Source organism: Acanthochromis polyacanthus, chromosome 16 (genome assembly GCF_021347895.1).
Source record: "Acanthochromis polyacanthus isolate Apoly-LR-REF ecotype Palm Island chromosome 16, KAUST_Apoly_ChrSc, whole genome shotgun sequence".
Classification (NCBI taxonomy): Eukaryota; Metazoa; Chordata; class Actinopteri; family Pomacentridae; genus Acanthochromis; species Acanthochromis polyacanthus.
In genome coordinates, this window is record NC_067128.1 from 3,689,272 (window position 1) to 3,701,784 (window position 12,513).

The 12,513-nt window shown below is 42.4% G+C and overlaps 1 protein-coding gene across 3 annotated transcripts in view; it reads left to right on the forward strand.

Annotated features, from left to right (window-relative positions):
- The first annotated feature begins 432 nt into the window (after nt 1-432).
- ccdc85cb (coiled-coil domain containing 85C, b) overlaps nt 433-12,513 on the forward strand; it is a 61,233-nt gene continuing 49,152 nt past the window's right edge. For all 3 annotated transcript variants that reach the window (XM_022195159.2, XM_022195160.2, XM_022195161.2), the window contains exon 1: nt 433-1,683. In XM_022195159.2, the coding sequence (XP_022050851.2) occupies nt 969-1,683 (715 nt within the window). In that variant the 5' untranslated portion in view covers nt 433-968. The remainder of the gene's footprint in view (nt 1,684-12,513) is intronic.

Genomic DNA, 12,513 nt, shown 5'->3' on the forward strand with positions numbered 1-12,513 from the left:
CCAAAAATAAATGTCTATTCGGCAGGTTATAAAACTAATTTTAAAGGTGATTAATCTTAAATGATTTTTTAAAAATATAATGTGTTGAAATAATAATAGAATAGTGTCCTGAGCCACAGTGCAGTGCATTTCCACTCTATTTTCCCGTGTGTTCTTATTTCCCCGGTGTTTTTGCTCTCTGTTCCTTTAAGAGGCTGAGTCTGCGCCTCGGCGGCTCCAGCGCACTTTTCATCTACCTGCTGCCCACTTCGCTCCCACGTCTTGATTGGCCGTCTTGGACCAAATCCTCTTGAATGATTTCAAACCCGAGTGTTTGCACAAGGAGGAGGAGGGGTCCGCGGATAATTCCGAGCTGGCTGGGTGGAAAGGATCGAGTCCTCCGTCCAGCAGCGGCTCAGTGAATAGGTTTATCACCGAGGAACGCTGTTGACGGCGAAACGCGTAAAAGAGCGCAGCGCCGGTGGAGACGGTCGGCTTGGAAAGGTACCGCGTTCTCCTCATTAGTCACTTTTTTGGGCTTAATAATTCAGAATAATCCGTGTTGCAGTGCTCGTATTGTTTGAATGGAGTGATGTCCACTGAAGATGGCACACATTGCGATGGGACGCGGCGCGTTTTGCTGACAGGACTCGGCGCTCCGGACCAGGAGCTGATTGGAAATCTCTGCTGATCGATTTCAAATCATGTGTGTTCGCTATTGACGGAATGTGAGTTGTTTCCGAGATCCATAAAGTCATTAAAAAATCTTTCAGGGCACTCAGTTCATGCTCGGGTTGCCAGAGCATCACATTAATATTTCCCTCTTCATTATCGGCCTGTTGAGGAGCTGCTCTAACGATACTTTCACATTTCAGACCATGTATTCGTATTTTAACACGATCCCGCAGCTGAGGTTGGGTTAAAGGAGTTCACATAGTTGATTTTAAGCCACTTTATTAACGAACTGAGACCCGGAGCCAAACACAGTCATGGCTAAAAATCCGTCCGAGGGGCCGAAGGATGACCTGAGCCAGCTGACGGACGAGGAGCTGCTGCGCTGCAGTAAAGAGGAGCTGCTCAGGAAATTAAGGAGGGTGGACAGCGAGAAAATGAACTTGATGATCGAGCATGGCAACATGATGAAAGACATCAACAGGAGGCTGCAGGTGCATCTGCACGAAATCCGGAGTCTGAAGGAGATCAACCAGAAGCTGCAGGACGACAACCATGAGCTCCGGGAGCTCTGCTGCTTCCTGGACGATGACCGGCAGAAGGGCAAGAAGCTGTCCCGGGAGTGGCAGCGCTTCGGCCGCTACACTGCCAGCGCCATGTGGAAGGAGGTGGGCACCTACATGATGAAGCTGAAGGAGCTGGAGGCCAACCAGGAGACGGTGCTGAGGGAGAACTCTGAACTGAAGGAGATCATCCTGATGCTGGATGAGGAGAGGAACGGGGCAGGATCCAGGAGCTCCATAGACAGTCAGTCCAGCCTGACCAACCTGAACGGTGGCACCAGCACGGTCAGGGATGTTGGAGACGGGAGTAGCACGTCCAGCACAGGTAGCGCCGGGAGCCCGGACCACCACAATCACAACCACATACACAAGCCCTCAGAGAACAGTAAGATGGGTCCCACCATGAGGAGGTCCATGGATGACCTGTCAGCGCCGCACCACCACAGGAGCATCCCCAACGGACTCAATGGTGAGTACAAACACTGTGGAACCCATGAAAACACTTGATTGTCATAACCTGCATGCAGACGTCACATCCAAGAGTCTATGCTGCTGACAAGTTCCAAAATCTACACTTTTAGACGTGGTTCTGTTAATAAACATTGATAAATCAGACACATAGCGATCTATTGGGGGTGAGCTGTACGCTACAAACGGACACATTGGGGTTAAATATGTTAGCACACATTTTAATTTGTTACACCAGCAACATGCACATCTCTGCAGCAAACAAACAAACACTCAAAGTTTGTTTGTAGAACCTACAGTTCCTGCAAGAAAATGACAGAAGTGAAATGTTACAGTTATACCCCAAGGGAACAGACTGTTTGTTGTTAAACTTCTTAGAAAAGTCTGTTTGAATGCAATGAATTCAATGTAGTTCCTTCTGTATACTACATGTCATGCAGTTTGTGGATCTGTCTACGATAAATACATGTCCACACATCTAACCATGATCTGTCATTTACTGAAAGACTGATACATGGATGAATAGATATATATGGGTGTTTAATATCCAAATATCCATTTCTTTCCATGTGTCTTTGTGTCTGTCTTTTGATCTATTCATGACTGGATGGACATATAAGTGTCAATGCAGGTCTATTTATCCATCATCTATTGGCCCAATCATCAATGAATGTTCAAACGGATGGACCAATGAATGTAGGAGTGTATTTATGTCTGGATCCACATTCTAAATCCAAACCTCATAATATATCTGAATGTTAATAAGGCTGTATGTGAAATGTTGCAAACGTATTATGATCTGTGTGTTAGGAAGCACACATGGACATTGTGTATTAGAAACATGTTTTAGAGCCACAGTACGTTGTTTGGAAGCCATAAGTCAAATGGTTGAGGTTTCATTTTGTGAAAAAAACAAAAAACAATTGGTTGTTTTCACTTCAGTATTCTTGGGCACTTTGGGTGGTTTGGTTTAACACTGTGTTACAACTAACCAAGTGAGTTTTCTTTTACCCATAGTGAATGCATTCTACAAGTTGGTTACATGCTTTAAAATTTTGATTATAGGCATCAAGACGGTTATTACGACAATATAATTCTGGTTCTGGATCCTTGCACGCACAGATCATTAACTGAAAAAGGATAAAGAACTTTATTTGCATGTTGCAAAATCACTTTTGGCAATGAATCTATTAAAAAACACACCCAAACTCTACAAATTACCATCTGGCAGTGTGGTAAGCCTCGATCGAACCTGTGCAACCACATTAGACAAGTGTTGCTTTTAATCCTGCGTGCTCTTCTTGGCTTCATTGCTAATAGATTATTACAGTCAGACTGCGTGCTTTACCAACATATGCTGATCAGAGTTGTTGTGAAGGATTAACACATGGGGGTCTTGGCTTAACCTCACTGTAAAGTCTTGATTGGGCTGATTAGGACACATGCACCCGCAGCTTCCCTAAGTGGCAGTTTCAGAGCCGTGAAAACCCACCGTTTGATTCAGGTCACTGCACTCCTGCATGTGAAGGAAGGGCGACTTATCTTAATAGCTTTTTAAAGGGGTGGGGGCTCAAGCAAATAGATTTTTTGCGGTCGTTCGCTGATTATCATCGCAGTCTTTGGTCGCAGGAAGAGCACTCATGTCCGCTTAGGGAGCGATTGAAATGCATGGCATTGGACCAGAAATCAATGTTATAAGACCTAAATACACGGCTGAAAGCTGCGAGTGGGGATGAAAATGCCATGATGGAACAGGAGGACACTAAGCCTCGTTTAGCTAGCACATGGGCTCATAACTCACCATGATCTGTTTGGCAATACACTCCAAAAATCCTCCATCTAGCTGCAACTTTACATTTTCATTCCACTCAGCATGTAGCGGCTTCACATCACGGCTCACACGTTGCCCATCCAACATTCCTGGAATTGTGTGCCGTGAAAAAAGGTAACAAATACAAAAGGGCGGGAGAGCCAAGGGAGCCCCTAATCCGGAAACACACAACGCTCGCACGTTAACGCACAACAATTCGGATGGCGTTTGGCTGCAATTATGTAACATCAATATTGTGTCTGTGCGCCTCTAAGCTGCTGTTTTTTCTCTCCATGTGTGTGTGACTTTGTGTTGCCCCCAGAGGCTCAGGCGCTGTGTGTTCATGGCTGACAGTGATGTGCAGATACACAACGATACGCTCGCATGGCTTGGTAATGAGATTGATGCTATCTAGCTCCAAACAAAGCTGAGCATCGCAAATCTTCCTGGCTTTTGTAATTGTGAGTGACTGCATGTGAAAAATAAAAGAACCGCTACTGACATAGATGTGATTTGATAAAAGAAAACAACAAAGCAACACTACACTGATGAGCTAGATTGCAACACCCACAAGCATCAAACAGGTGTTTTATCATTTTTCTTGGTGTATAATTCTCAGAACTGGTAGAAAGTTGAATGGCTTCTGCATGCCAGACTGCTAAGAAAGTAGTCTTTCCTGCTAGATTTACTCAGATGGCTACTTGAAATCCGAGCGGAGTGACCATGTTGTGAGGTCAGATGAGCCCGTGGTGTGAGGTCTGCAGAGTGGCTTTATTTAATGCCGTCCAAATGCCAGCGACTCCCCTGGGCATTTAGGAGACAAGCTCGAGGATTGCCACTCGAGTGCTAAATGAACAGCATCTGTCCGCTTGCCAGACGGGAGCAAGACAAGGAGGAGAGTGGAATGAGTTGTGCAAAACTGCTTTGATTCATACTTTTTAGCACTATTTCATCTAGAGGATTCCCATCTAGATTCATGAAGTAAACCCCATCAAAAGGGCCCTCAGTGGGTCACGGGGGGAGTGGCTGGAGAGCAGTGAGGGGGTTGGCTGGGAGGCTTGGGAGTGGAGTCTGTTGGAGGGCATATTGAGCTCAAAAGAGGCTGGGTTTCGGAGGCATCCCGCTGTCTGCTTAATTGAATTTCTCGTGCGTTGACGCGGCTGACCACCCCCCACTCCTCTTCTTTTGTGGCTGCGTGTCTGTTTACTTGGAGGGTAAAGTGTGAGCAGAGGCTTCTGTTGGGAAGAAACGAAGGGACAAAGTAGTGGAGGCTGCCTCGAGTGTTATACGTTGAGTTTCAAAACCTATAAAGGTGACACCTGTTTCCTGACTTCTCGACGTCTGTTTCACTTTCCGTGGTCTGGAACCCAATTCCAGTCAAAGAAATATGATGCTGTAACAGAGAGCGTTGTCAGACTCCTCCTATAAGGCCACACAGACTGAGCATGTGTTCAGACAAAGTGGCCCAGTGAGACAGTGAAATGCTGATCTGACGCTGTCCAGATGAACTGATAAAGAACCTTTCTGCAATAATGCTTGTTGACCTTTACCACACTCACACAAATTCCTCCGGCCTTTTGGCCGCCGGTGGGTTTAAGGAACTGTGTTTCTAGCTCAGCAGATAAGACAGCAGATGAAGTTTCATGTTCTAAAATAGAGGAATTATCAAACCCAAGCTGACATCAGCAACTTTTCCATTTGTAACATTGGTGATGCAGTCCCAGATAGCAAACTATGGGTGAATCAATGTTGAATCTATGTTGAGACCTAACGTCGAAATTATACAGAAAGCGCAAGGTTGATAAAATGTTGAGTCAACGTTTGCTTTTCAACCATAAATCACACTTTACCCAGATAGCAAAAGATGTTAAATCAATGTTGAATTAGGGTTAAGAAGGTTGAATTGTGGTTACGGTTGAAGATTGATGGATGGATCAACGTTGATTCAACAACATTTTGTCAACATTGAAGTTTGTGTTTAAAAGATACCATTGAATCTACGTTGTATTTTGGTTTAATTAAAATGTTTGACAGGTCAATGTTTAATTAATGTTGAATCTATGTTTGCAAACATGTAATCTATGTAAGCAAACGTTGACTCAACATTTTATCAACCTTGCGCTTTCTGTATAATTTCAACGTTAGGTCTCAACATAGATTCAACATTGATTCACCCATAGTTTGCTATCTGGGGTAGATTTTAGTTCCCAAAAAGTATTTTCTAGAATATTAGCACAATTGGCATGCCCAAAATCGCAGTAGCTGCAATCTTTTGAGAAATTATGCCACAAAACACCAACATAAATGAAGCACTGTGGTGCAACAGAGACTATAAAGCATTTTCTCCAAATTTAAGTAAACTTTTTACTTGTTTCAGTGGAATAGAAATGCAAAATTGTGGTTAAAACTAACCACAGCTCTGTTTATTGGCTTTATCGTCACTGAATACTCAAATGGATGGACCAATGGAATGTATTCATCTCTACATTCTAGATCCAAACATTGACAAATTTATTTAGGGCCGGAAGAAAGCTTAAGAATTAGGTATTAACACGTTTTCACAAGACAGACACCATGTTACAACTAGCCTTGGCCATGTGGGTTGTTTTCAATTGTAGTGAGTAGTTTTCTGCTTGTACCATTTAAAAAATATATGGTGGTGCAGCAGATTTTAGTTCTCATTAAAGTGTTTTTTTCTCCAAATGTTCGCGCTATCACCTCATCCATAACCAATCTTTTGATAAAATGTGTCACAAAATACCAACATAAATGAAGCATTGTGGTGTTTCACAGATTGCATCGACTATAAATCATCTTCTCCAATTTTAAAGAAGCCTTTTAATTGTTTCAATGGAAAAGAAATGCAAAATTGTAATTAAAATCTGCCAAAATAATCCCCCCAAAATCCCATTTCTTTGTATGTATTTACCAATATCTTGTAGTTTCGATACACAAACGCTACTTTGAGTCGCTGCTATCCTGGTGATCACACTGAGGTAAAGTGTAGATCCATGTAGACAGACACGTGAACACGAATGCAGGAGAATAAAACGTGTAGGAAATGAAACATTGATGTATTAAATAGTTTTAGTCCGGCTGTGCAGGGACAGCCGGTTCTGGCACATTTCCGCAGTGATTTAATCCTTTCCTTTCACACGGCCTCATATGCTGTGTTTGTTTTTTAATCATGTGTGCCAGAGGCGTGAGAGATTTTGAATCGGGCCCAACTCCTCTGGACGGCTGGAAAGTGTACTCTGAAACGCTGGATGCTTTGATTGCTCAAACATTTATAGTGGCCTTTCCCCTCCCTTCTCCCATACCTGAAGGCTTGGTCATAACCACGGAAATCAATTCACTCCAGTGGAAGTGCTGCAATAAGTGGCTTTACTTACTGGAAGTGAAGTAATTTTCAGTAAAGTCTTTAGTGTCAAGTTCAAACTGGTGACCACTATTGACCAACAGCAAACCGTCTCTACCCTGACCTTTGAGAGCACTGAAAAACTCAAGTATAGGCACTCAACCGTTCTTCAAAAAGTAATTCTATGGACCTAGTCCCAGTGCTGAATGAAATGCATATTTGCAAGATTTAAAAAAAAACAAAAACAAAAAAAAAATCCAAGGTACTAATTACTAATTTTGACACCTTTTCAGTTGCAAGCATCATTTTAATGGGTTGATAATGTTAGTAATTGCATCAAGTTGATGTTTTTTGTAATGTAAACTGAAGCTTCTGCATTAGTTGTTTAAAACTAGATTTTATTTTAGAAACTGGATCTTACAAATTGCTCTCTCTTCACCCGTGGTTATATTTTGTGCTATTTTATTTAGTTTTACTAAATTAATTTCACAAGTTTTATCCTGTTTTGATGTTTACAGCTTTTGTTTCGCTGTCTGTTTGTTAGCATGTACAGCACTTCAGGCACCTGGGCTTGTTTCTAAATGTACTACATGAATAAATTTAGTTTGCTTTATAATTGGCCTCTGCATCAGCTCTGAAAAGATCATTTTGGTCTGTTTGTTTTGGGTTTATTGGCCTATTTGTGATCAGATAGACTTATTGGCTCCAAATGCTCATGAAAAGTTTTGATATTAATTAAAGTGGTAGAAATACTAAATACATACTTATGATTTTAAAAGTAAGCACATTTAAGCAATTATGAAGTAACAGACATCTAAAAATATCTCACAAATATGACTTAATTACGTTTTGGAAGTAGCTGTAATTCATTTTTCCACTGTTTCTTCAAAGGACCTTCTTGCCAGAGAGTCCCAGACAGAGGAAGGTAGTTTGCTAGCTGCATAGCACCATTTTCATTTATGTAACCTCCACTAGGGCTGAACAATTGACTTCAAATTAAACCCACGATTTAAAAACAATGCAATTTGCAAATCACAAAGGCTGCAATTTAGGATTTATATTATGCAGCGCCTCTGACTCAGAGTTCAAACTGTCGTGTCATACTTTTACAAATCCATGCCGTCCTCTCTGTGTGACAGTCACGCTTTGATGGTGTCTCATGTGGTGATGTTGCATTGCGTTTTCATTACTGAAACAAGGTTGTGTAAAGACTATATTGCAAATAAAATTGCAATGGTCTGCAATTAGATACTTCTCCCAAAACCTCCTCTATTAGAGCAACAACCACAAAAGAGGGGTAGTTTGGACAAATCTGAGACCTGAGTCACTGGTACAAATATGCCTTTTGAATAAACAGTGTGAACATTGTCTGGTCCACAGCTGAGCTAATGAGCTGGATACCTGACAAGCTAACTTTAAGCAAGCTTGTTAACTTGGAGAGATTTTTTTCCCCCCTATTCAATAGAATGAAAAGCTGCGAGAACAAAACGTCAAGAAGGGAAGCTAAAGGCACGGTGCAGAGACAATAGAGAGAAGCTCCGGCTGCATGTCCCGACAAAGATGCCAACAAACGAGTAGTTTAGCGTGAATTTCCTTTAATACTGTTGTATTATGACCTTGTTACCACCCAGTCTGTCGGCCTGTTCAGCTGCCTCTGGCTCTCAGAAACCAGTCAGGTCGGTTAGTGATTCACAAGGATTAAGACTGAATCGCATCTTCAATAAGGCGTTGATTTGAGTCTGATTGATTTGTTGTTTTTGCATCAACTGCTATCTTGGGCAAACCTTCTCATGTTGAGCCACTCTGCAGAGTCAGACTGTAAACCAAGCCACTTAGGCTCAAATTAGTGCTAATTAACTTGCCAAGAAGTCATAAAATTGTGTGTTTAAACTGGCGTCTGTAGCGCTTGGCCTTTCTGCTTTCTGTTCATGTGTTTGCCTTTTAAATATACGAGGTGCCACAGTGAGCGTGAACTGCTCCCCTTTTCTCATTTACAGGCTTTTTTCTCGCCATGTCTCAATCTCTGTCTTCATTTTCTGTTTCTTTTACCCTTGGGGAGTGACATGACCTAAAAGCTCACAATGAAACTGCAGAACCAGCCCTCCCAGTCAGCCACCAGTGTGTGTCTGTGTGTGTGTTTCATCATGCTAACACAGATTAGTCGATGCCTTCGTGTCCACATTCATGTGTGACTGAAGCCCCTGTGAGGATCTATTAGGGCCACTTTTTAAGAGACAAAATCAGGATCTCCTTAGTTTGCATCACTGCAGAACATTCACAGATAATCAACAACTTTTTTTTTGCGTAACTCCAGTCAGTCACAGCCAGCCAGTCTGGAGTTTTTCTCAGTGTGAGCTCTTTTCTTGTTTCAAAGGAAACAACACAATGGTGTTTTCTTCTCGGCTGTTGTTTCAAGTCATTGTGTGCCGTATCAGCGGGGCTAAAAAAGGGCGTCGGAGCAGGAATAGGATGTTTCTGTCGCTCATATCCTGTTTGTCCACACTCGCTCGATTTGTGTTTCTGTGTTCCAAGATGCTGAGTAGGTTTCTCGTAACCTCTCCTCCTGATTATTTGTACTTTACTCGCAAATGTACCGCCTCCACCGTGCACAGTCAAACCCTAGAACAATGAAGGAGAGCAGCTACTTTTGGCAACTGAACTGAAACTGCAGCTCTGGGTTGATGATAATTGCCAGACTAAATAAGACCACATTGGTTCATGTTAAAACTAGTAGCCAAACTTGTCCATAATTTGTGTTTGGGTTTTGTAGTTTATATGATTGGACACAATCAATTTTCTTCCCTTGACTTCTCCAGGTTTTGTTGATTCTGTAACGTCAGCTGCATCCGGTGCGGTTTGAGAGTTTCCCTAGAGTGTGTCAGGAATCTGTGGCTTCCCTGTGTGAGGCCTGGTGTGCTGATAACACAGATAATGGAGTAGCAACACACACACAAACACACAAGAAAGGTTAAGAGAAAGAGCCACGGGGGGGGACTGTGTACTGTCAATGAAAGCCAGCCTGTCAGGACGTCCCACATTCCTGGATAAACAAAGGAGGAAGTGGGTCTCTCTCCTCTTTGTGACACAGCGGGAATGCTGCTGCCTGGGAAGAGGAGCAGGAATGAAGTGTGTGTCTCTGGGTCACTTTTTGAACTTCTACCTCCCTGTCTTTTCCTACCTGACAGACTCTCTCCCTTCCATCTGCACCCACATCTCGACTCTCTCTCGCGGTTTCCTGTGAACCTGCTGTCTGATCCGCTGTCCTTTCATTCCCATCAACGCAGCACCCAGCTGACAGAATGAGGTTATAGAAGTCAGCGTGAGTCTCGCACACGCAGACTTGCTCGGGAGATCTGATGTGAGGGGCCTTTAAACAGAACAATAAGTTCTTCAACAAGTCGTGCTTTATTTGTGTGGTCACCGCTGACATTTTGGAAACATGCATCCAGCAAACATTTTCTTACAAGCCACTCGGGTCCATCGTCTTCTCCGTGCGTCTCCCTCTGTGCCTGCACTGATCTGAGTGGATGTCCTTCTTTTCTTGTGGTTGGGCAGCGGGCCGCTGGAGGGGCTGGGCTGCTCGGTTGCCAGGGCAACAGCAATGATCAGTGGGGCGAGTGGACGGCACCCACGCCTAGCCTCAGAGTCAGTGAAGCGGAGGGAAGTGAAGGGGGGATGGGGGAAGGTTTGGGCATGGTCGGCCTCCGTGGTGGCTGACCCGTGCACAATGATGCCAGTCCCAGTGAGGTCAGCTCTGGATGTGTGTGTTTGTGTGTGAGAATGTGTGTGTGCTTTCTGTTTTGAAATTACTCGTAAGAGACAAACAGGGTGTGGTTTGAGGTGTACACTCCTTACACACCTTATCTATTTATAGAATCTCGGTAAATGTAATAAAAGATGGACTCATACTTCATCAGCTCTTCAAATATTTAAAGGAATGTAGTGGAGCCAAAAACCCAAGCTGAAGTGTAGAATTTTTCAAATGCGCCAGAACTGAAATGTGTAAAAGTGCACCAACCAGGATGGTAGGTATACCTACCAAGATACCACGAGATATGGAAACTTCGCTGCATTTGTCATTTAAATAAATAATAATAAATAATCACACCTATGAAATTCTTGAGTCAGAATTTGATATTTCCTGTGCAAATCTAATGCAATCCAAACAGCCCTGCCAATAATTCCACTTTTTTTTTTTTTTTGCATTGAATCACTTTAGGTTTTACAAGTGTACCTATTAAAATGGCTGATGCGTCTATATTCCTGTATTTGCACATGAAGGTAATGATTCCACAGCCTAGCAACTTAATCTATTCAGTTTTTTTGATATTTCCAATATGCACTTGACACCTAGTTGACAAACACTAAGTATTGGGGTTTTTTTTTGTGTGAGAATGAGTGCTGCTAAAAGTAAGTTTTTTTTTTTTTTTTTTTTTTCTCCATGAGCTTCACACACTGAAGTACCAAAGTGACTCACTAGTTGGGAAACTCTTGCAAAACACTAGTGTTTGGTAACCGTGATGAGTTTAGTTGTAGCTGAAACTAACAAGAAGTCAGTGCAAGTTAACACTGCTGTCTATTTGATCACAGGGCTAGTTTTTCTACCCTCATGGGACAATTCCACCACCCACCTGTCACTGAAAATGGCCATTTTCTTAATTGTGCTTTTAACTTTTAAGCCTTATTACAGTTTAGAAGAGTGAGTTATGAGTCTATGGGGATTGAATCACTTTTCAAACCAGCCTCAAGTGGCCAGTCAAGGAACTGCAGTTTTTAGCCTTTGAGAATGCTGCTTGGGTATCACACAATATTGTCACATGATTTCTTGTAAAAAGTTAATATTTTTTTAATTTAACATGCTCATAGCAAGCTTAACATTTGGCTGGAGTTGTGTTTGAGTTCAGGATACACTCTCCTATTAGCTCTGATTTGGTCTCCACCATGTACTACCAAGTGCTGCCTTGTATTGACCTGCTAGTTGCTAACTTTGTGCATCTCATATTTGCTGCTGGCCAAGTGGCATGCAGTGGATTGATCAGAGGTGGGAAATTAGGTTGATGAATGCGTTGAGACTCAAAAAAAAGGAAGGTTGGAGATCACGAAATGAAAACAATGAACCACAAGGTGCTGCGATGCTACGCCGAGCAAAAGGTTTGGTAATAATTCTGTGGGTTTTTAAACCACACGCAACTTCTAACATATGATAACCAATATTCTCATCTTGTCTAGATAAATAATAATAATTGGAGCAGCTTTAAAAAAAGAGAATTTTATTTTTAACTTGGACCTAGAGTGACTGATTAGATTTTTTAATGTGTTTTGACAGATGCGCAGAGTTGATTCTGATGAAAATGCAGCATACAGATGAATCCAGATGCAAACAAAATGGATTTCTTAGAGCCGCTCAGATGACCAATAAACTGATAGTATACTTTGCTCTTGTCAAAATGTTGAAACTATTGCATTTAAAACTTACAAATATTCCTTTACCAAGTAGTATTTTGACTAAGTTGCCCTGACTGCAGTGTTGTTTATGCCCAGTGCTTGGTCCCGGTTGGCAGCCTGCCCTTAACTGTCTACGGTTGATTTTATTGAGAGGTTCTGCACCCCTGGCAAGACCCGTATTGATCTATGTAACACGTCAGATGGCACCAGATCTAAAC